The sequence below is a fragment of the Gracilinanus agilis genome, chromosome 2, assembly GCF_016433145.1.
Source record: "Gracilinanus agilis isolate LMUSP501 chromosome 2, AgileGrace, whole genome shotgun sequence".
In the NCBI taxonomy this organism is placed as follows: Eukaryota; Metazoa; Chordata; class Mammalia; order Didelphimorphia; family Didelphidae; genus Gracilinanus; species Gracilinanus agilis.
Window position 1 is genome coordinate 603,762,739 of NC_058131.1, and position 26,219 is coordinate 603,788,957.

At 36.4% G+C, this 26,219-nt stretch overlaps 1 protein-coding gene across 1 annotated transcript in view; it reads right to left on the bottom strand.

Annotated features, from left to right (window-relative positions):
• Window positions 1-404: 404 nt before the first annotated feature.
• MTHFS (methenyltetrahydrofolate synthetase) overlaps window positions 405-26,219 on the bottom strand; it is a 102,626-nt gene continuing 76,811 nt past the window's right edge. Inside the window, exon 3 of the mRNA XM_044665469.1 lies at window positions 405-1,942. Coding sequence (XP_044521404.1) covers window positions 1,719-1,942 — 224 coding nt within the window. The 3' untranslated portion in view covers window positions 405-1,718. The remainder of the gene's footprint in view (window positions 1,943-26,219) is intronic.

A 26,219-nucleotide genomic window follows, 5' to 3' on the forward strand; every position in this document is an offset into this window, starting at 1 on the left:
ACAATTAGGAGAACAATTTATCCAATAACAATATTTAAAAAAAATAACTTTGAACAAGTTAAAAACTCTGAGCAATGACTAATCACTAAATCAGAAGACTGATGAATCATGTTACCCACTATGTGAAGGGCAGATTACAATATATATTTTTAATAGATCGAAGGTCAGTCAGTCAGAAAGTGCCTACTATGTATCGTTCACTGTTTTAAGCATTGGAGTATTGCTTCATGATCCATATTTATAAAAACACAAGGAATTGTTGTTTGTTTTAATTTAGGGGGAATTTAGGAGAAATTGGTAACACTGATGCCAAAAGAGAAAACAGACAAAACAGTCATTGTAGCATTAAATGCACAAAAGAGAACATAGCGAGGTTCAGATGGTAACATAAATACACAACATAGTTTTGAAACTAATATTTTGATTTATTATATTCTTTTTTCCAAAAATATAAGTTGTATGTAATAGATTCAGTTTCCCAAAAATCCTCCATGTATATGCCAAAAAGCACCCAAGATTAAGGCAACAATGTAAAATCCAGATTCAATTTATAGCAAAAAGTTATCCAACAATGTTTTAATTATAAAAACTATCCATTTTGAAACTCATGTATCATTACAGTATATTTAATGTGAATATTTATAGTTTAAATAATTCAAAATACCAAATAGTATTGAGTCCATTTTTTTAAAAAACAACGTATTTGTCCTTTTAGCTCTTAGGCAGCTCCTTTTTCTTCTTCCCTTTCCCCCAAATATTCATATCCTTGTTACTTCAACCATCTTTTCCTTATTCTTTGTAGCCTATTTGACTTTCTTTGCTGTATATCTCTGTTCTTTCTACATGGAGTCTCAAATCACATATAATTCCCTAAGCCATTATGAACAAATTATTCAAATAATGCCACTTTTAAGTTATTACCACAACATTAATCCCCAGGTGAAATGTCATCTCCCAACTTTCAACCTTAGACAAATTTTATTTTCAAGGCAGAAACCCCAAATAAATGGAATTGAGTTTATAATAAATATAACATCAGAACTTGGCATTAGTATCTAAAGATGCTTAACAGGTAGCTTTCCTATAATGAGGCATTTAGGGACTAATCATGGTGAATTACAGTATTAAACTAACAAACCAATAAGCAATTTCTCTTGAATCCTTACCTATGAAATGCTTAACCCAAAATTTCAAGTTGGGTGAACAAAGAAAAGGATTAATAAAGTCATGTTAAGTACCACTTGCCTTCTCTAAAGTCTGAACCAGAAGCAAACATCGACAAAGCAATTAATAATATTTATCAAATCTTCCTATATGTCTTAGGGATTGAAAGCAGAGCCATTAAAGGACATGTTAGCATATAGTAAAATCACTGTCTAAATTTGATTCATCATGCAACTTGGACCACAGAATCTCATTTATAATTTATACTTCAAAGGAGATATAAAATTCTCATTTTAACACCAGGAAATTAGGAAGAAAAATCACTAAATGAAATGTTCATTATTAACTAATATTATAGTATTCACATTCCTAAAGATTTTCAACTAATATTTCATACTAAACCCCTTGTAATTACACCAAAGTCAATACGGTTCTTGGTAATATAAGGGTAGAGTTGCAATTGATTTTTGGATAGGAGAAAAGAAATGCATTTTATTTTACTTGAGTACAAAACCCGGATCATTCAACAGGGTTGTCACTGGGAACTGCAAAGTTTATTTGTCTTCATAAAGCACTTCGTCTATTCTCATATCGTTTTCTCCAACTGGCACCTCACCACAGATTTGTTCTTTGAAAGCCAAAGCAATTGTATAAGGCTTTCTTTCTTGGTGTTGCAAGCACCGCTTCAGGTAGGTGTCATAGTATCCCTTGCCCCTTCCCAGGCGGTTGCCCTGTTTGTCAAATCCAAGACCCGGCATGAAGATGAGATCCAAACCTCCTATTTAAAAAAAAAAAAAAAGAAAAGAAACAAATGTAAAAGAATTAACAAATTCAAAAATAACGAATTATTTTAATCCTGCTATCTTATTAACAGAAGAATATATATAATTCTATTGGAATTTGTGAAGGTTTGTAAGTAATTCTACATAATGCTTATCTTAAACCTAAAAGGCTGGTTCTCTGCCTTTCCACTTTCAATTCAGACAATTAAGTTTGAATGTTTACTAAGAACCTGCTGTGTACAAAGCACAGGATATACAAACTCCTCTAGACACACACTAACGAGAGGCTTCTAACATCTATCAAAAAAAAATGTAGTTAGAGAAAAGCAGAGTACAAACAACTAAGAGTCAGGGAGGAAGGTCATGGAAGAAGAAAGCCTTGAAAAAGAGAGAAAGATGAAGAAAGAGGGGACTCTATAGATGAGGGGTGGCCCATGAGGATGGAGAAAGGCTACAGGTAGATTACTGGGTCTGGGAGCCTATTAGTAGGTTAGTCTGGTTGGAACACAGCCAGCTCAAAAGGAATAATGTAAAATAAGTTTAGAAACAATAAGTTGAAGTAGTATTGGAGGAGGTCTTAAATTCCAGGCACAAACATTTGTGTTTTCTCCTAGAAACAAAAGGAAGCAATGAAAAATCTTCAAAAAGAGAAGTTCCATGGTTAGATGTATGTCTGAGAAAGATCATTCTAGCACGGACATGAAGGATGAAATAGAAAGAGGAAGACAAGACTCATGAAGACTACTACACTGGTCCACTATTAGATGAGTGATGAGAGCCCTAGCTAAGGAAGCCCCCCTTGTGAGGGGGAAAATAAAGGATGGATGAAAGAGATATAATCAACAAGTCTACTCAAGTGACTAGTTATTACTGCTGTTGTTCACCCTTCATTTTTTGAAGAGGACCAATGACATCACATGGTAATGGCTTGGCTCGGAACGTGGATTTAAGGGAGGCAAAGTGACATGAAGTCATCAGCTTACTCTCTTCCAAAGTCATCGGAGTCCAGTAGCAAGACAAAAGTCAAGATGGCTGGTGATGACTCAGGATGGAGTGGATGACCTCAGTATCTTTGATGTCTGACCAAATTGAAGTGCTCCACAGATCCTGCTTCAACCACCTTCTCGAAGACAGGAACAAATTGCCCTCATCTGTTCATCCCACCAGGGGAAGTTTTTATAGGCTGCAGACGGAAGAGTCAAGGATGACTCCGAAGTGACAAATTAGGGTGACTAGAAGAATAGTGGCACCATAGAGACAAATAATAAAGTCTGGAAGAGGAGCAGGTTTAGAAAGAAAGCTAGATCATATATATCTCAAACTAATACCTCAGGAGTCAAGGTACCTTGTTTCAAATCCCACCTCTGACATTTACTACTACATGATCTTAGGTATATAACTTAACCTCAGTAGGCTTCTATTTCCATACCTGTAAAATGAGGGAGTAGACTAGATGACATGTGAGATACCATTCAATTTCCGATCTATTATCCTGTGATTTTCCCCTATAAATCTCTATTCCTAATATTTTTCAATTTTTTGAGGGCACTACTCACACTCTAATTATACAGGCTCAATGCCTTGGTGTCATTTTTAACGAATTCATTCTCCCTCATCCCTACAATCAGACTAGCATGGGGAGAACCAAGAGATTATAATGTCACAAATACTGAGGTAGGGGAGAATGTCCAGGAAAAGTGAAGTGTTTGGCAATGTCAAAGCTGTGGTTAAGGTCACAGAGGATGAGGACTGAGAAAAGGTCATCAAATTCAGTAGTTAAAAAGATTGATGGCAACCTCTGAAAGACCAGTTTCAAATGTGTGGTCAGAATGAAAGCCAGATGTAATGAGCTGAAAAGTGAAAGGGTAGGCAGGGAGGAAGTAGAAGCAGAAAGAATTTTCAGGAAAAGAAAAAAAAAGATGGTTGTTGAGGGGAAAGTGGGGTTAAATGAAATTTTTTAACGGTGGGGAGAACTGAGTATGGTTATAGTCAGGAGTGAAGGAAGCAGCACATAGGAAAAGACGAAAGATGAGAGAGAAGATGATCAATGAGGCAATATCCCAGAAATGACAGGAGATTACAATTAAAGGCACAAGAGAAGTAAATGTTAGCAAGGAAAAGGGACGCATCTTCAAAGACTAGCGGAAAGGACAGAATGGATGAAAATTAGAGGGGTGTTGAGGTGTGGAGTAGAAAAAATGAAGAAATTCATGATGGATGGTTTCAATTTTCTCAGTAAAGTAGGAGGCAAAGTCATCTGCTATAGGCAGGAGGACAGAGACGCTTGATGAAGATAGAGGAAAAGGTTTGGAAGACTCACAAGGTATGAGCAGAGAGGAAGGGAGTGATTGACTCAAAGGAAAAACAAATATTGCTATGCAAAATGGTCAATTTGCAAATAGGTGACATCAATTTGCATTGGACACAGTCAACATAGTTGCATTAATTTTTCAACAATGCTTAAACATTTGGGGAGTAGGGAAAGAGGAGGCCAAAGGTGACAAATGTGTTTTAAAATTAAGGATTAGCAATCTGTGAGTGGGGTTGAAACAAAGGGTCAAGGGATTAAGGATGAAAGAAAATACATAATTGAATTGGTTAAGTATAAAGTTAAAACAGCTAAAGGGGAAAAGCAGGAGGGGAGCAGGGGTTGGAGAACAAAGGTGTGGGAAATGAATGGCAAAGGATAGGTTTAGGAAAGAGACAGAAATAAAAGTAAAAACATGCAATTGTGGACAAAGAAAGGAATCTAAACATTCAAGACCACAGGGAAGGCATAGTTTGAAATGAGAGGTAGTTTGAAATTGTGACTTTTTGTGGATAACTGAAGGAAAATGCAGATATAAGAAGTTCAAAGTTGGTGAACTGGAAGGGCAAGGTATATGAATACTGAATTCCTGAAGGATAAGGGCAAGATTTGAGGAGAAAAGGAAGACTGTAAGCAAGGTACTAAATTTCTTAAGAAAGAAAAAAGATCAAAGAAAAAGGAAAGTCTTAAGTATATAAAAATATAGCAGCTCTATGATGGTAAAGAACCAAAAACTAACAAGGTGCCAATTAATTTTAAAATGGCCAAACAAACTATAGTAAATTAATATACTAGTAATACCATACTGTATTGTAAAAATTATGAAAGGAGAAGTTTCAAACAAACTTAGAAACACTTATATGAACTGATGCAAAATGAACTGAGAAGAACCAGGAGAATAATTTATACTGAAACAACACTGTAAAAATGAGCAATTTTGAAATTCTAATGAATTTTGATAAATGCAAAAATTAACCATAATTCCAGATAACATTGATGTTATCTGGATAATAAAACATAATCATATAATAACATAATAATAAAATAATAAAACAAAAATGATAACAATACATGCTACCTCAAAGGGAAATGATAGACTAAATATGGACAATGAGATACACTTTTAAACATGACCAATAGGGGACTTTGTTTTGCTTGACTGTATGTATAGTTGTTACAAGATTATTAGTTTTTTCTTTCTTTTTCTAGTGGAGAAGAGGAAGGGAGAGAAATGGAAAACTTATTAATTAGGGGCAGGGAGATGGGGAAAAGGAAGAATAATCTGATTTGGCCAAGTGTGGCTCAATCTTTTTTCCCCCCACAATTACAAACACCTTCCTGTTAAATTAAAATTAAGATTAAATAGTTTCTATATGTATAATACATATACATATAATATGTTTGTATTACAACTTTTAAAGAGCATTTTTCTAAGCTATGATTTTGTCTTTCAGGTATCTAGTTTTAGTTTCCCTTCCTCAAATATAACTGGTACCTTAAACAGTACAGGACTCATTTTCAGATAAGACATATAGCTTGCTTGAAATATGTAACTGTAAGAAAACTCCCTGCATCAATCTTCAGATCTCCCTGGGTTTCAGATCAGTACAACCTAGGTGCTTTGGTTAAGAGTCTCAAAGCAGCACGTAGAGGTCCAGCATTCCAACCACATAGGGCTAGGTTCAAACAAAACAATAAAATTTTCTCACAGTTCCCTCAATTGAATAAATTTTTTTCACATGATAAAAATTGGCCTGAACCCATAGCTGAAAAAGAAAGGAAAATAAGCTAGCTCCTGAATTAAGCCACAAGTTAGGATCAATGTGGTTCCTACCACATTCCTACCTATTTGCTGTTTTAATTCTCTTTGGTATCTGAAGTTAGATTTGAACCCAAGTCTTCCTAACTCCAGACCCAGAATTCTTAGCAGCACTAAACACAGTAGATGCTTAATAAATGTTTAATGATTTTTTTGTTGACTAACAGGGAGGTTGGAAAAAGGGAATGGTTTAGGGGGAAAAAAATCAATTGTTTTGGGCATTTTGAGTTTGAGAAGGATATCCAGGTTGAAATATCCAAAAGGCACAAAGCATATTTCCATATTGGCATTTTTGTTAGAGAATAAACATAAAACCAAAACCCCAAAATAAAAACCCAAATAACAGGAGGAGGAGGAGGAAGAGAAGTTATTTAGAAAGTTATTGTGAAACTATGACAAATTTCATAGTGAGATCAATTAATGAGCAAAGCACAGACTAGTTAGACCTTGAAAGTAATAGGGAACATAATATTTTAATAAACTTGTTTTGTTCAAAATGAGAAGTGTGGTATGTCAACAGCATAAACTTCTGCTGAAATTAGATTAATAGGAATTTTTTTAAAGACAGTGCAGTGGAGGCAGGAAAGCCAGTCAAAGGTCAAAACTAAAGAAAGCAAAATAATAGTCAATGTGGAAAGTACGTTTCTTAATGGAACCATACTACTCTGTAACTACTAATAATGCCTTTTCCCCTTAAAGAAGACATTTTGTTTTGCAAAAGATTCAGCCATGAGTCATGCATGACTTGCAATTCTGGATATCAAAAACATGAATATGGAATTTGGGTTCCTTATTTGAATTACATTTGGGTCAGCAGAATGATATACTTAATATAAAGCCAGATGTGGGTGGGGAGGCTCGAACTCAAGCTCCACTTTGCCATTTACTAGCTGTATGATATGAGCAAGCTCTTAAACTTCTGAGTCCCAGTTTTTTCAGCTGTAAAATGAGATCCTATTTGTACTCCTTCTCACTAGAACTGTGTCTTCCTCCTCCCTCTCTTCCCTCTCCTCCTCTTCCTTTAGAAAAGAATTTTCTACAGCACTATGCACGGTAGAAGAGAATAGTCTTAAAGTCAGTAGACTCCCGCTAAATCCCAACTCCAGTACGTTTCATTTAATTTAGCATTTCTGATTTAGTATCCTAATCTAAAGAAATGGAGATAATGGATTTGGTATTCTCTGCCTCACAGAGTTGTAGTAGGGAAAGCATCCAGTAGAATGTAAGCCCTCAGAGGGATGGGGACTGTTTACTGTTTGTCTTTGTCCCAACTTCTAGCAGAGAGCTTTCTTTACACATAATACAAGGGCACTGAATTGAATGAAAGAACTTGGTAAATCTTGAGAGTTCTCTGTAGCTGGGGCAACTAGATAGCACCATGGATAGAGCACCAGTCAGAAGGACTTGGGTTCAGATGTGATCTCAGACACTTCTTACCTGTATGACCCTGGGCAAATCATTTAGCCCCAGTTGTCTAGCCCTTGCTGCTCTTCTCTCTGAGATGATTGATAATAAGACAAAAGAGAAGAGCTTAAAAAAATAAAAATCCTATGTAGTTGTGGGTTGTTATTATTATGACCACAGTAAGAGGAGGCTGACCCTGAGGGCAGCCAAAATCAATCCACCAAATAGCATTTATTAAATATCTAATTGGCACTAAGCACTGGGGATTCAAATATAATAAATCAAACAATCTCTACTCATTAAGTTGGTCACATTCTAACAGGGGAGCCAGTAGCTATATACATGAGCATATGCAGAATAAATGTAAAGAGAATCAATAAAAATAAATATAATATAGTGATATATAAGGTAGTTGAAGAGAGAAAGCACTAGAAAAATGAGAGAAAGGCTTAGTGTAGGAGTTACTTGAGCTGCATCTTGTTTAAGTCTAATATGAAGATGTTTTTAAAATCATGACCATTTGGAAAAGTTCATCTCCTTTTTTTATATTTTTTTTGTTTTAAGTACATACTCAATTTAACCCAGTAATACTGATACTGCTTTGCTTCTCTGTCTCCCCTTCTGAACTTCCTTCTGTTAGCTCTTCTAGATAAGCTCTTATTATTATGGTCACACTAAGAGCTGGCCATTTTTTTCTCTTATTTTCTATCCAAAGAAGGATTTCAGTGCTGTACATGGAATAACTGAGTAGGTGGAATGGAGAACCTAATTTCTTTAGTGCAGTATAAGGCAGTTTGATTCACGTCTCAGTCTGTCTAGACCAGGGAAGAGATTAAAAGCAGGAGTGAAGGGTTGCCAAGTCTAAAGGCAATCACTGTTCAGGTTACCACTGCTTTGTCTCCTGGTTGTTTTCTGAAAATGAAAAAATTCAAAAGAATATTCTGTCACCTAAGGAGCCTGATCAATATGGCCACACTTAAGCATGAGATTATCATTGATTATTGTCTAAAGGTCTAAAGGTGATGGGGGAAGGAAAGGTAGAGGGACCTACCTACTTTCACCAAAGGAGACTCTCCTGGTAAAATTCAAGTTTGAAGAAAAGAGAGGAAATTAGAATGAAGAATAGTGTTTTAAGATGGTTCATAAATGTGTTACTATTATACTGTTTTTTTCCAATTCTTTTTCATTTTTGTCAGGGGAAAGAGGGGAAAGGAGAAAAGGAAAGATCAGAAAAGAAATCCCAGATTGTAGAATTTTCCAGCCTCTGAGGAGGAAAAAAGGATTGGCATTTACTTTTCAGTTTTAGATTATCTTCACTTCTCCCAACAATTTCTGGTCCACCACATTAGTTCTTAGGCTCTTTTCAAAGCTAAAAATGATTGATTCCCTTGTCTTGTAATGTTACCACAAGGGAAGTGGAAGAATAAAGGTACTAAATTATAAGGCTAAAATGTTACACACTCAAACTGTTAGAAGTTTTAAGTCTGGCTGAATTTCCATACAGGTTGATTAATTCTCCCTTCCCTACTGCCAAATGTGGGTTAAGGTTTCTTGATCTTTTTCTAGCACTTCTCTTGCAGACTGGGGAGTTGAGGGTCAGTACATGGTAAGGGTAAGCATATTTCCTATTTCCTTCTGTTACATCCAACATATTCAATAGAAAGGCTTCTGGTCAGTCTAGGAGGTTACTTTCCCCTCCAGGGAGATCAGTGAAGTTTGAGAGAAGACTCATCTGATCTTCAAGGCACTTTTCCTCTAATCAAGTCATAATGTTCCTAAATATCCACTTGGGTTTAACTCTGGTTTCAATCTGTACTCTACTGGTTCCATAGTAAGCATGAAGAATATAGCTGAAAATTAACTTGTTCCATCTCATGGTCATACTAATGCTTGGTCAGTAGGCTGCCAACAGGGTTTTTCAGTAGATTTTTCCCAAAAGTACTACCCTGTTCAATCAGTGGAGCATGTTGAATGTTTCTATATTATTTTTAAAGGCTTTCCTTAAAAAAATAAAAATAATGATCAATAATGATAAAAAATAACTTTTACCCTAAAATTCAAAGAGTATACTATTTAGAATATGTCATTTATCACTTGAGACTATTGTGATTTTAGGCCTGACATTTTTTCTTTTTTATTTCTAAAATCTTTGGTCATAAAGCAAAAGGGATTAACTAATCTAAAGGTCTTTTTGTTACTTTAATTAACAAAGAATAATGGATAAAAGGAAAACTCGATTTAGAGTCCCACCTGTGATACACGCAAGCTGTACAACATTGAGAAAGTCATTTAACATCTCAGTGTGCCAAGGAAGCAGTATCTGATCACTTCTGGTAGAGATTATTTCTTCACCAGGAGCTCCCTACACTTGAAAAAATCATGAATCCAGATGATTTAATTTTATAAAAGCAGAAACTTCAATTTAGGGCAGTTGGATAACACGGTAGATGGAGTGTGAAGGCATGAAGTCAGGAAAACACCTTCCTAAATTCAAATCTGGCCTCAGACACTTACTTTTGTAAAAAGGAATTTTTTAATTTCTTTAATTTAACAAGGGAACCTGGAGGTCCTCTTACCACAGCGATGTGTAGGGATTAACCAGCCCATGGTGACAAGAGGCAGGAACTGGGGAGCCCGTGCTGAGTGAGCATCAGTTGCAGGCGGTCAGTTGCTGACAGTTAGATGGTGGTAGTTGGTAGGTGAGTTGCTGACAGTTAGGGCTGGCAGTTGCAGGGAAGGTAGCTGTGTGGTGGTGAGTTGGTCCTTGGGGGTTAGTTGCTAGTAGTGTGGCTGGCATTTAGTTGCTGGAATATAAAGGTATGCCTGAGCTTACTGAGAGGGCTTTTCGCTATCCATCAAAGGGCTTTTTTTGCCTCTGGGATCTCTAGAGAGCAGGATATCTGACTCATAGGCAAGGATCTGCTGTCAGTTGGCTATTGATAGTTTGGGCTGCTATAGAAAACTGATTGAAGAAGGCGGTTATCTATTATTTTAGGGAGCTAGGTAGTTAGTGAATCATTTATAGGTAGTGTAGGTTAGATGGGCCTGGTGTTTGCCAGGCAACAAGAAGCTGTCCTCAGAAAACAGTTAGAGGTAGTTATTAGGAATTTTAGGTATATTTATAGGGTATAAGATTAGTAATCTCTCTTTCCTCTTTTCTATCTTTGCCTCTTTTACTATATTCTTTTACTATCTTTATTTTAATTAAACTAAATTGTTAATTGTTAAAATCTTTTAGAAGTTTTCTTTTCTCTGGCTTAAAGGGTACAACTCTACTATATTCTCATTAAAACTTAAATTATTAAAAACTGCTTTCTTATTTTGTCAAAACGCCTATTTTAACCATTACACTTTCTATGTGACCCTGGGCAAGTCAATGAATCATATTTGCCTCAGTTTCCTCATCTGTAAAATGAGCTGCAGAAGCAAATAGCAAATTATTCCACTATCTCTACCAAGAAAAACCCAAATAGGGTCACAAAGACTGATATGAAAAACAACTGAATAGCAAAGCTCCAGTACAAAATAGAAGTCTTTTAGAAATGTTCATTGAGACATGGTTCTCTATGGGAAAGCATCAGTGGGTAGAGATACATAAATACATATAGATATGCACACATATTTTAATCTCTATTATAGTAAGAGGATCAGTTTCTCAGAATGATATATAAAGATGATGTTCTTTTCAAGATAAAGGTTGTGGACAGAGGAAGAAAATATTATGTTCCATGGTTCTGGCCCAGAGGAAGGGCCACAGAGTGAGGAAGTTAACCAACCTATTAACGATGTCAGAAATGCAAACTCCATACACCCACAGAAAAGGGCAATGCACCCATGAAATGTGTAGCTCCAAGATGGACACATTTGTGGAATAAACTACCACTTCTTGATATACCAGTGACTCTCCCATGCCCCTTCATCCCCTTCTCTCCTCACCAGTGGTCTAGGCTCCATAGTATTTCATCTGTCTAGCAATACCATTCCTATTTCCATGTCTGTGACAGATTCCAAGCAGTGGATTGGGATCTAGCACCTCTGATTATCCCTGTTATTACCATGTCATCATTTCCCTAAATTATACCTCCCATGGAACTCTTAGAAAGGGACTTCTAGTTAGCTATTATATTGCCTCCTAATTGTTTCAACCATATTATTCATTCAGATCTCTGAAAGAGGAATTTCTAGCATTTAACAAGCACTTACTATGCACTAAGCATTGGCCATATTCTATGAAAGGAGAGGTCAGCATGAAAGAAGTCATAGAGTAATATAATTGTAGCATTGCCACCTTAACTACTCTGCAGCATCTACACATGTTTTGGAGAGTTGGCATGGCATAGTGGATGGAGTCAGTCTCAAAGCCTTGTTTCAAGACCCTCTAACTTATACTGACTATGGTACTCTGTCACATAACTTAATCTCTCAATCCTAGGCAACTCTCTAGGACTAAACTGTATTGAATTGTGTGGATCTACATTGATATAGGGAGTTTCCTCTCCCTAAAGTCCCCCAAGTCAAAGATATTGCAGGTTCAGGAGAGCAGTCCCTGCTCTCAGAGAACTTACATTCTGAGGAGAAAAGGGAGGAAGAAGAGACAACAATGTGCACGTTTATACAAAATGCACACAATGCAAACACATGGCACCTTTGAATGGGAAAGCACTAACAGACAGATGTGCCAGGAAGGAATTAAAGCGGATTCTTGACAGCAGTCACAGAGGAAATAGGATTCCTTCTGTACATAAAGTTTTTATCTTTAAACCTTTATCTTCTCTCCCGGAATTGATACAAGTATCAGTTCCAAGGCACAAGAGCAGTAAGGGCTAGGCAATCGGGATTAAGAGACTTGCCCAGCAATTTTCACATAAAGAAATCAAAACTATCAATAAGCACACGAGAAAGTGTCCTAAATCTCTAATAATTAGAGAAATGCAAATCAAAACAACTCTGAGGTATCACCTCACACCTAGCTGATTGGCTAAAATGAGAGAAGGGGAGAGTAATAAATGCTGGAGGGGATGTGGCAAAATTGGGACATTAATGCATTGCTGGTGGAGTTGTGAACTGATCCAACCATTCTGGATGGCAATTTGGAACTATGCTCAAAGGGCTATAAAAGAATGCCTGCCCTTTGATCCAGTCATACCATTGTTGGGTTTGTACCCCCAAAGAGATCATAGATAAACAGACTTGTACAAAAATATTTATAGCCACACTCTTTGTGGTGACAAAAAATTGGAAAACGAGGGTATGTCCTTTATTTGGGGAATGGCTGAACAAATTGTGGTATATGCTGGTGATGGAATACTATTGTGCTCAAGGAAATAATAAACTGGAGGAATTCCATGTGAACTGGAATGACCTCCAGGAATTGATGCAGAGCAAAAGGAGAAGAGCCAGAAGAACATTGTACACAGAGACCAATACACTGTGGTAAAATAGAATGTAATGGACTTCTGTACTAGCAGCAATGCAATGACACAGGACAATTCTGAGGGATTTATGGAAAAGAGCGTTACCCACATTCAGAGGAAGAACTACATGAGTGGAAACACAGAAGAAATACAACTGCTTGAACACATGGGTTGATGCGGGCATGACTGGGGATGTAGACTCGAAACTACCACACCAATGGTAGTTTCAACAATCAATAATTTGGAAATAGGTTTTGATCAATGACACATGTTAAAACCAGTGGAAATGCGCATCGGCTATTGGGTGGGGGAAGGAAGGGGAAAGGGAAAGGAAGAGCATGAATCATGTAACCATGTTAACTTTTCTAAAAAATAAAAATTATTAAATGAAAAAAGAGAGAGAGACTTGCCCAGGGTCACACAGCTAGAAAAGCATCTGAGGTCAAATTTGAACCCAGGGTCTCCTGTCTCCAAGTCTGGCTTTCTTATCTGAACTACCTAGCTACCCCAGTGCATAATGTTTTAAAGGGAGCATTGGGCCAACTACAATCTCCTTTCTTCCTATGATATGAGAAAAAATATAAACAAAAACCCACCAAAGTAAAGTATTTTAGTATTTAATGTCTTTTTCCCTGGGGTTTGTCCTATCTGTTCTCTTCTTCTCCTGCCCATTTTGAGAAGAAATGGAAGAAAACTGCCTTCTTGGACAATATCTTTGCTTTATTTTCTGCTTTGAAATGGCAGCAATAGTTATAAACAAAAGCTTCTGGGGGGTTTAAAAAACGAAATAAATCTGTTGAATGCATTTTCCTCAAAATAGCAAAGAATTATATTAAAACAGCAGCTAACTTGCTGACAATGACTGGTGTTCAGAGACAGTAAAGTAAGTAAATAGTTTCTTATATTTTAGGGCAGGGAAAGATAAGAACATCATATTTTATTAAAAACAACAATAGCTATTATTTATGTAGCACTTTGAAGTTCACAAAGTGCTTTATAAACATTATTTATTTGTTTCTCAAGATGACCCTAAGGTACAGAAAGGTTAAGTGATTTGCCAGAAATGGCAGGGCTAATACGTGACTAAGGCAGGATTAGAAATCAGGTCTTCCTAACCCCAAGTTCCATGCTCTATCCACTGAACCACCTTGAGAACAAGATAAATTTTTTTTCAAAACTCACATTCCTATTGAATGATGCAACATTGCTGAGCCCACAATAGGTGCTATATGAATATTAGCTATTATGATCATCATTAATATTCTTTTTATTACTTATCATCTGAAGTTGTTTGGGGATCTTTGTTGCTAAACTTTTATCAGGCAAGGTAATCCAGAGTCACAAAGTTAGTGAGTGTCTGAGGCCAGATATGAATTGGGGTCCTCCTGACTCCTATTCTAGCACCCAGCTGCCCCTGACAGACTGATACTTCAATAAATTCCTGGTCCCGATGCCACGGGCATTTTCTGCAACCAGACAGGTGACTTTCGTATCCTGCACAAGTCTTTCTAAGTCCTTTCATAAATCCTCCACAGAGCATGTACCCAACATGCCAGAGGCCTTCCTCTAGGTTTTTAAATATTTGATAGATGGTAACAGCTAATGGTTATATAATATTTTAAGATTTGTGTTGAGAGCCGTTGGATGTAGGAAGCCATTGGAGAAATAGGATCAAATTTAGGGCCTGTTATCTGGATTCCCTACGTGACCAATCCAGACTGAGGCAGTCTTTGTGTTTGGTTCTGGTCACCTGAGCCCCGAAAAGCTCTGGTACCAGCAGATAGGTTAATCCAAAAACAACTTGATCCCTCCTAGAGGCTATTAGGAGTCATTTAGAGAAACAGAGTCTATAACAGATATTTTATCTGGATCCCATTACAAAATCATCGGCAAGTAAAACTGTGTGTATGATTTTTCTGCACTGCATGTCAGGATGCAGACAGAATGGGCCATCTAAGATAAAAATCTGAGGCTCCTCTTTTGACTCAGTCTTTGATCCCCACCTTTTTTAGAATTCTTATTGGAGAGCTTTGAAGTGACAGACCAGCATCTACTGAGTTGATTCCTCTCCTTGATAATTGAGAAGCCTGAATCCTAACAAACATTACTTAGATAAGATTGCATACTTAGATTAGAACTGGTGCCTTTAGCAGAACTCAGATGGTGAGCATCTCCATGGGGTATTTCCGCTCCCAGAGTTATCCCCTACTAAGTTGGTGGTTGGAATTTGGCCATTTGTCTTTGCACCTTTACTCTTTAGACTTCAATGGGTTATGTGTGATTGGTTACCCCTACACAGCTGTGACTCTTTTTTTGTGTTCTTTGCTTGAAATCAGTATATAATAAACTCCCAAGCCCACAGAATTCAGAACAGCATGGGCTAACCACTAGTCTAGTTGTTCTCATTTTCTTTCTCCTGCTTTAACCATCCTATGCCACCACACCACTCAGGACCCCAAAAAATCATATAGAGGCTGGCCCCCTATAGATTTGCAAAACATGTTAAAAATATCATGTCATTTGATTTGCCAGTGCCCCGTATGCTGTGTTCACCTGTTACCTCACTCATTCTTGCTACATTTTCTAATACCACAGCTGTGTAAAGATGTCTTCTTTCCTATGTATGATGAATGTCATCAGTAGCAATATGCCGGAGTCTACTTATACCCATCAGATGCTTTGGGGATACCTCCATGGCTCAGCTTCCAGGCTTCCATGACTTGTCTCCATATAACATCAACAGTGTTGTTATTGGGTTTTTTGTTTTTGGATTCTAGTGGCAGGAAGTGATTTGGAATTGAATGTAGGATGAAACAGAGAAAGCTGTCAGTTCAGTATGAATGGAATACAGAATGCATGAAGGAAATTAATGTGAAATGGGGCTGATTTGGAGCCAAAAGCACAGGTAATCACTCAGCTCACAAAGGGAGGGAGATAGAGGGAGACTGACCCGATGAGTCTCCTGTGGTTCCAATGCTGTTTCCTCAGTCCAAATCACTATTTGTAATCACCAGAGCAATGTCTCCCACCTTGCACAACCACAGGAGTCAGTGTGAACAATTACCAGTAGCTAAGTGACCCTCACTAGTGCCTTTTCACAAACGCCAGCTTCACTGTTCCCTGCCTTTGACATTCATTCTACCTCCGACCTATGGGTTTCATATAGGCTGTAACTGTGATCTAAAATGTCTCTCTACTTTTCTCCAATATAAAATTAGATTCTTAAGGTTCTTTCAAGGTTCAACTCGAGAAAATTTTACTGATCACCTTAAGTAGTAGTGCTTACTCCCTTTTCAAATAATTATGCATATTCTTATTTGGTGGCATGTTGCATCCTCTCCTAGTAGAATATAGACTTCTCGAACACAGGAACTGTTTTCATTTTTGTCTTTGTATTCCCAAAACCTCAGACATAACTGTTATATGAATGTATAGATGAAAAAAAAAAAAGAAAAAGGAGGAGAGAAAGAATAAAGAGAGAAGGTTGTGGATCCCTAGACTCCTTCTCTGATGTTTCCTGAAACAATGCCATATATCATAGTCAGAGGCACCCTATTTTTATGACAAGTCACTTCTATTGCCTCCACCAAAGGTGGAGAGGGAGCCTTCTCATTGGGCTATATCTCTTACTCCTTTATTTTTCCCTAGCCCCAGATCAAGAGTAAATCATTGGCTGCTTCACATATAGAACAGCTCTTTTAAGTACAAAAACAATTTTACTATAGTGTAAGGATTTTCAGAACCTCAGCTATATGAAAGATGAGTAATAAACACATAGTATAAATGAAAAATCCAACTTTGTCCAGCTGTTAAGATGTCTTATTCAGATGTTGCCTCAGTTATGGATGGATACATGAATGAATGAAAAAAAGGTATCTATTAAGTTCTTACTATGTGCCAAACAATGGTCTAACATATGAGCATATAAATACAAAAGTAAAGACAGTTCCTCAGCTTAAGGACCTCATATTCTAACTAGTTTGGGCAAATATAAGCAAAAGCCTTGAAGTAAGAATGATTGTGATATGTTTGGGGAGATATGAGGCCAGACTTGGTTTGATCAGAGTATGCATATAATGGGATCATTGCTTGCTTTAAGGTATGCAAAGCACTTTTCCTCAAAATAATCTGGAGAGGAAGGTAATATAAGAATCATTTTTCCCATTTTTGTAGAAGAAGAAAAATAAAGCAAATTGTCACAGTTTAACATAGTTAATAAGTTGAAGAAATATAATTAAAACCCAGATTTTATGGCTTCAAGATCAGGAACTCCCTTTGAAACACGAATCATAAAAAGTCAACAGAAAAATAATACTAGTGCTATTTTAGTAGCAAAAAACAAGATTCTTGAGCCAAAAAAATCATCAGAACAGGACATTTCACCAAGGAATCTCTCAAGCAAACAGATTATAGAAATTGACACTTGTACTACCAACATAAAGGACCAGTTTTTGTGATTAGCTGAAGGAAATGCTATGCCAAAAAGCAACTGGACATCATAGCTTCCTTCTAAAGCAAAGCATTTTAGTGCACTTCTGCCTAAAACATTCTTGTAGATTTTTGCTTTGTCACTTGTCCCATTTTCCCCCAGAATTCACTCAGCAGGCAGCTGTCTGGCTCTAGGAATGGACTATTCTAACAATAAAAGAATCATCTGTAAAATCTGCCAATTCAGTTTGTGAAAACCTACATTCCTTTTCCAAATAATGGAAAGGATAGAAGAAACAGAGGACAATGTTGTGGTCTGACTAAATTCAGGACTTGGGAACATGGGTCTTATGTCCTTAAAAGGGATTCTGGAGATCATTTAGTGCCACCTCATCTCTGTTCTACCCCTCCCATCTGACAGATGAAGAAACTAAAGCCCAAAGTCATACAGGTAGGACTGAGTATGAGAGCAAAGATTTGAACCCAGATCCTCTCACTTCAAATCTAATATTTTTTTGCTGGATTCTGCATTCATTTTTTTTATAATTTTTTTTTTATTTTTAACCCTTATACTTTGGTGTATTGTCTCATAAGTAGAAGATTGGTAAGGATGGGCAATGGGGGTCAAGTGACTTGCCCAGGGTCACACAGCTGGAAAGTGGCTGAGGCCGGGTTTGAACCTAGGACCTCCTGTCTCTAGGCCTGACTCTCACTCCACTGAGCTACCCAGCTGCCCCCACTGCATTCATTTTTAAAATATGGAACAGTTCAAAATGTTTACTGTCAGCTAAATGGAAAACAGTACCTAGTATGGCACTATAAACAAATTAACCAAGACAAACTGAAGTAATTAAATGTATTGACACAAAATGTACTTTACAATTTATTATGTCTTTTAAAAAATTTATAATGTGATGTCATTTTGCTGTAATTATTTGTTTTATATGATTTACGATTGAGCTCACAAGATTTTGACACATACTATTTAATTCATCATAATTAAACTATACTTCTATCACTTTGGATATTAAGCATACCTTTGACAGTCAATTTTTCTAAATCTAGTCTTGATTTCAATGGGGTTTAAATAATGTGAGTTCCTAGACCACTGAAGGATGTTTATTTGCATTTCTTGGATAAATTTCTTGAACTTTCATGGCATGTGGCAGAGTGCCAGGCACACAGCAAGTGTTATATGATATTAATTATTATTATTATTATTATTATTATACAGACCTGTGATGCCATTTCTACCTCCATTTAAACAATCTGTATCTCAGTTTATCAGTATATTTGTCAATTTTGATTATTCCCTCAAAGGGGTTAAAACTTCCAAGTCTCCTAAAAGGGAATAAAAACCATTTTTAGAGGTAGATGTTTTACAGTCTAATAAAAATGCTCAAGTCTTTCAGGCTCAACTGAACTTCTTACAATGGTTTTATTAAAGCCATGAATGAAAAAGTGAGTTTCATTAGAGTAAAATTTATACTTTTTCAGTCTTTAGTACTCTGGTCTTCATATTGTCTTGTTCATGAAGATTCTTTGTAACAATAGGTTGTAGTTGTTTTGTTTTATTTTATTTTACTGGTCTTCTCACTGTTCTTCAAATTTCAAGGAATTTAGTAGAGGAATAAATAATAAGCCTTGTAACTGACAGGATTCTTTGAAGTTCTTGTTTGTTTTCTAAGAATTAATTAGGTGGGGGTTTTTTTGCAACAACATTTTGCCAGCTCTTGATATTGATTTTCATTTTACTTTGTGCTTTAGCATAATTAATCCTGCTTTATTGTGGAGTTAATATTTTAAAATTCTTGACTTTCCCAAACAATAGACTGCAATATCTCTAACAATCACCTAAGTGTGCCCTAAAAATTATAATTTTTTCATATTTTCTTAGAGTAGTCTTTTCTTTAAAAATCATAGAATTAAAAGGATAATATGAACACAACTAAACACGTGTTTGGCATAAAATATATCACTCATCTGATGAAGAACTAATTAAAGGTGGGAGAAAAAAGGTCAACTGGTTTCAACTGGGCAAGGTCAGATATTCTAAGTCAATCTGGTATCTGTAGTAACATTCATGAATGACCACTGCTTTCACAAAATGAAACCCTATCAAAATATTACTTATCCCATGCACTTCACAAATCACTGTAGTAAGTGTATAATAAATACTTAATTAACTAGCAACTAGGTTAATGTCAGGGCTAGTACAATTCATTTGCCACTGTATAGATTTCATTTCTCAGAAAGTTTTTTTCAAAATGTTATAAATTTTGAAAAAGCAAGTCACAACCTCTCTGGGCCTCAAGTTTCTCATCTTTAAAATGATAGTTAGAATAGATAACCACCACCACTACCCCAATCTCTTTTTTCTCTAAATTTATAAACTATGATTATTTCATCTATTAGCATGTTATAAAAAATAACATTCTTTTCTTTGAAGTAAAGAAACCTAGGTCTACCACAACCGAAGTTAATTCAACTTTATGAACTTCTATAAATGAACATGTTAGAATAGATGATGAATGAATGAATGAATGAATGAATGAATGTAGAGAGCGTTTCTTAAACACAATGTACCAAGCAATGTACATAGCACTGGGAATATAAACAGAAAAATTAAGACTATCCTTCCTTTCAAGGAGCTCACACTCTAAATTGGGGAAACAATAGAGAAAAGAAAGTTAAGCAGTAGGGTGGATGGAAAGGCTTAAATGCCCTAAGGGTGTAATAACACCCCCAATGGCAATTTCCAAAGACTGTTAGGCTAGATCAAGAAGTCAGATGTAAGTGACAGGGGTCTGTTGGAAATAGAGGTGAGGCAAATGGTAAGGCCAGGTGGTCCTACATCTCACTGAAAGGAACAGAGTTGATGACTCCCCATCTCATCCAGACTAAGTGAGCAGTTAAGCAAGATGGATGGATTCTGGGCAGCCCCATGTCAGGAAGCATTCAAGAGGGAAGATGAAGAAAGGCAAACAACCAGGTAATAGGGTCATGATCTGTAATGCCCCTTCCAGATTTAACATTTTGATTCTAAAAATCACACAATATTCTTCCATTTTAAGAAGCATGTTATGCAGAAGAATGTTTATTATACAAATTATACATGTTATACAAACTAATGTTTAAAGATGACTCATTTTTCTTAGAAAGAAAAACTTAAAATACTCTTTCCCTGCCTTATTAAGTATAAAATATTACCATGCCTCTTAAAAATCCTTGACTAAAGGAGCCTTTCCATCTCAGGTCACTCAAGCATGCACAGTACCCAATAACCCTAGATTCCAAGACATATTCTTATTTAACATTTCATCTCACCAATTTTTCCTTTCTAGCCATAATCATATTTTCCATTCTCATTCCAGATTCAAGTAACTTCACCTCTAAACTTCTTAGTTTACCTTTGCCATAGTGTAAGGTACTTCTCCCTATAGAAAAAAGGTCAAGACAAAAGAGATCCATCAAAAGAAGCTGAGTAGAATATAGAGGAACTAGTACCTGATAGGAGTTCTTCTATCTCCAGAGAGGTCAGTTTCTTTATGGGAAAGGGTTATTATCTAAAGCCTGAAAAGGTTAAGAGGCAACCATCTAATCTAAGTGGGGGGAAACCATAAGAAACTATAAAAATAGAAGGGGGATTTTAGTTAGTATTTAGTTAATAGAAGTGTTATTTTAGTTACATGGATCTGGGTTAAATAATGAAGTAGCATACCTAAAAGGTTTCCAACTCAATAAAGTTTGTGCGCTGTGTTTCTTCTTCATATATTAAAGTCTTGAAATTTAGAAAATCAGGAAATTGAAATAACACACAATATAACATATTTCTTACCTCTCCAAAGGGAGTGGAGAAGGGAGAGTTGCACATAATGACAAATACTGTCACTGTGTAAGTTGATTTTGCTTAACTGTTTTCTTTGTTACAAGTGTGTTCAATGCTTGTTGGGAGAGGAAGGGCAGCCACAAAGGGGAGGGGGTAGTACTATATCTGGAAATAATTATCATATAAAAATAAAAGAAGTCATTTGGAGCACATGATTTCTTCCAAGGTCCCTTTCAGAATTAAAATTTGGTAGTTTTAAGAACTACTCATGGCTGGGAAAGAGGAAGAGAAATAATGATAAGCATAGTGTTTGTTCCTTAACCAGATATAGGGTATTGATATGTATGGGATATTATCTGTGGATATGGAAAGGCTATCATGTGTTATACATTATCCCTTAAAATGTAGGGTTTTTATCATTTAAAATCATTAAATTATTTATAAGATGATTTAGTGGTAAGACAGAGTAAAATCTGAGTTGTAATCCTATCTCTGACATTTACTAGCTGAATAAATCTGGGCAGGCCATTTAACTTCCATATACTTTAGACAAGTTCCTAAGATTCATCTACTAGTTCTTAGATGAGTGGTTATCTTGTTGAGAGAAGTAGTGTAGGCTAATGAGATCCTTTGTGTATCAGCATGAGTCTATCTTCCCTCTGTGTTTACATGTTTTTATGTTTTATGTCTCACATACAGATAGGATCAAGAGTTGTAAGGATCATAGGATACTTATTTTTAGACTTGGAAGAAAACTTAAAAATCATCTAGTTCAACCCTTTCTTATTAGAGATAAAGAAATATCTGGACTGGAAAGAGATGAACTTCCTTGTCCAAATCACAAAAGTACTAAGTACCAGAGCCAAGATTAAAACCCAGATCCTTTGAGTCCAAATCTAGTGCATCCTATACCATGATATACCATGCAGAGAACAAAAGAAATGGAGAAGAATACATTCATCCAAACACCAAAAGTTGGCATGGAAACTACTGGGCATGTACCTCAATGAGGTCAATGACAGAAAGAAAAAGTAACTGGAAATGAAATGGTTGTACACACTAATTGAAAAATGGCTGAATAAATTGTGGCATAATAATTAATGAATTGCTACTAAACTCATGCAATGAGATCTGATTAATGAAGAAATGATTATAGTATAAAACATTTAAAGCCACCCTGAAATTTTTAAAAGAAGAAAAAAAGTTGGCATGAGTAAAAGTTTATGAACTTTTGTCATATGAATTATAATTAATCTACTGGGCCACTAGTTATCAACCTTTCTTGTTTTCACATCAAATGAGACAATTGAACTAGAAAATATCTCAAGTTCCAGCCAGCTCCAATATTCTATCACATTGGTACAAGAGACTCGTGCCAACTTCCACTAGGCATAGAATGGGGAGAGAAGGAAGGAAGGAAGGAAGGAAGGAAGGAAGGAAGGAAGGAAGGAAGGAAGGAAGGAAGGAAGGAAGGAAGGAAGGAAGGATGGGAGGGAAGATGTAATTAGAATTCTCTCCCCAGGGTCTCTCTTTCCCAGCATCCCGGTTGCGTTTCTACTTTATATACTAAGGTAGGAAAGATATAAGTTTTATGTAGCTCTGTCCTCTCTCTGTCTCTTCTCTCGAAAACGTGGCTATAGAGGTGAGGTGAGGTGAGAGGCAGGAGAATTTTACTCAGGTTTTTACTTTAGCTCTTTTTATTTCTTCTATTTCAAGTGATTATTAATAAACTTTATAAAATATAATACTTGGAGTTATTGGATATTAATGTTATGGAAGGAAGAAAGGGAGGGAGGACAGATGGATGGCTGGATGAGTTTGGATTGGATAATCGAGAAGATCTTTCAAAACTTTAATAGTCTAGGGTGAATACGCAAATTATTTGCAGCTATGTGGATGGAAGCAAGATTTGAGTCTCTGTCTTCTTGATTCTAAGTTCAATGCTCTTTCCACTACAATAAACAAAGACAGAGCAAGAGCTAAATGCTGATTCTTCATTTACAAAGTCAATATTCCTGGCCTACCAATAGCAAAGTCAGTATTTCCAAGTGTTCATTCTGGTAGTGGTGACAGAAGTGTATTAATCTTTCCCCAGCCTCTTGTCACAGTCTCTGGTGACTGATAACATTTCTTAGAGGCAATTAGGTAATACTGTGAACTGTTTTGGACTTGGAGTCAGAAAGACCTGAGTTCGAATCTTTATTTATCAACTGTGAGACTAGGAGTAAGTGACAACTTCTGAGTCTGTTTCCTAATCAGTAAAATAGGGGTGAATATAGCATTTATGTCATCGGGTTATTGAGAAGACCAAATAAAACAGTATTTAATATACATAAAGTACTTTGCAAATCTTAAAGTGCTCTATAAATGCTGTTCTTCACCAATACATCATAGATAGGTTATTTTGGCAATGTGAGTACTCCTTTCACAAACACAAAATATAGGTTCTTTCTCTAGCCTTCATGGATGGTCTTATGGCTAAAAAAAACCCATCATCAGTCAGTAGCCAGGCTAGGGATAATGCTTATCAACTTAGCTATGCTTATTCTTAGATGGCCAATTCTGTCACCAAGTCCCAACTTGAAGTTTTTCCAGTTGGGTGAGACTCACCAGAATTTGCATTTTGCTGACATAAATAACCTTCTTATAATCTCCATGGCACAATAGGGATCAGAGGGTCACTGTCACATTCAATAACTATCCTGCCAGGCTTTAGGTTGCACTTCATGGACTCCACCAAAGTTCATAATCAAACCAATGATTAGCATCATGCCCTACTCAACTTAGCTAGCCAAGTTAAGGTCAAGCCCACATTTAACGCATACCTCTTAGGTTTTCTCTAGTTTAAGGAGAAATGAATTAGGAAGAAGAGAAATAACACCCCTGTTCTACCTCAATGGGCTCCCTTAAAGAATAAGAGGTCTAACAATATAATTGTGGCCTATCAACTGAAGCTTTTTTTCCCAGAGACCTCTTCCACTTTTCTGTGGCTCACCCTCACTGGGCATCTTTTTTTCATCTACTAGCTGGTGAGACAGCAGCTGGCCACCTGATAGCCCTAAGGAGACTCTGGCCTGGCAAGGATGAGCCCTGCCCCATCTTGCTTAAGGCCTGGCTGCCATCCTGAGATGCCCAGGACTAAAATTAGCCTAACTGATGCTTTATATGCTGGCAGGTAGCTAGGTTATTTTTAGCCTCCAGGAGTTCACATGTTGGGACTAGAGTCAGGTCTTACCTCTAACTTTCTCACCTGTTGTTATAGCCTATGCAGCTCTCTCTAAGCCTCATTTTCATTTCACCAACATTTTCTCAATGTCCACTCCTGCTTTAATGATATCCCATCTTCCCTTCACCCCAACTTTATGACTTATGATTGGCTGACTGTAAATATCTTCTCAGTGAACCATCTGACTCCAGCATCACCTTCTCCAATTAATTCTCTCAGCTGTTGCCAAAGTTATCTTTTCTGCTTGTCACTTTGAATATGCCATCTCTTCTCAAATTCTAATTAGTTTCCCAGACTCCAGTCCTTCCCCCTGCAATCCATCCTATACATCACTGACAGATTAATCTTCCTAAAACATTTATTTCGTAATTTCACACCTCTGCTTACAAACTTTAAAATGGATTCCATTGCCTAAAGGATTAATAGCAATAATGATTATCATCATCAAAGTTCATTTTATGCAGAACTTCTCAGTTTCTCACAACAATCCAGTGAGAGAACTAATCCAAGTGTTCTGTCAGGGAAAGCTCAAATTTCTTAGCCTAACATTCAAGGTTCTCCGTGATATGGCCAAACCTCCTTTTCCAATCTTATCTGGAACTTCCATGATGTCTCCACTCCTGGTCTATTCAGAGTTCCCTAGCCTTGGTTCTTTCAGCTCATAATCAACAAATGTTTATTAAATCCTATTATGTACAAAACACTGTGCTAGTACTGAAGATACAAAAATAAAAAATGTTACTGGCCCTGCTCCCAAGGATCTTATAGTCCAATAGAAGAATTGTAACATGTACTCAAATAGATTTGATACAGTTGAAAATGGGAAAGGGGAAATGAAAATAAAGTGCTCTAGAAAGAGAGGGGAGAGAGCATAGTCTGGGCACGGGGGCTTGAGAGGATGAGGAAGAGCCGCTAATTCAGTCTGATTGGAATGTAACATGTACAAAATAAAGTAATATTTTAAAAGGCTAAAAAGGCAGGTTACACCCAGATTGTGAAGGACATAAATAACAACTAAGGAGTTTGCAGTTTATCCTACAGGAAATGGGCAGCCATTGAAGACTGAGTGGGGGGTTGGGAGAAGCATTCTCAAACTTGTTTTAAAAACATTTTAGAATTGGAAACTAAAGGAGTCTCCTCCTCTTAGGGAATGGTTAAACAAATTAAGTATGTAGATGTAATGGAATATCATTGTGCTATAAGAAATGACAAAATGAATAGTTTCAAAGGGAACTGGGAAGCTTTGTTAACTGATACACAGCAAAGTAAGCAAAACTAGGGAACAATTTTTGCATACATACATGTATATACATATGTTAACATATATATACACACACACATATATATATGCACATATATATATATATACTAATCCCAACATTATAGAGAAAAAATTTGTAAGACTTTGGGTGTTTGATTGATGCAATGATAAATTACAAGTTCAGAAGACTGAAGATGAATTTACCTCCCACCAAAGAGGTAATAAAACTAAAATGAAAATGAACGCTCACATTTTCAGACACAATCAAGGGGAAATTTGTTTTGCTAAACTACTTATTTTTATGATCAGAATTTTATTTGGAGAGTTTATTGTGTTGTTTGATAGGAGCAATAGAAGGTACAAAGGATAAATACATGTGAAAACAAATAAATTAATTTTTGGTTTGTTTTGACTTGTTTTTTTTTAACCCTTACCTTCTGTCTTAGAATTGATATTATGTATCAGTTCCAAGGTAGAACACAGGAAGGGCTAGGCAATTGGGGTTAAGTGATTTGTTCAGGGTCATATGGCTAGGAAATATTTGAGGTATTTTTAAAAATATGTTTTATTTTGGCACCTGTCTG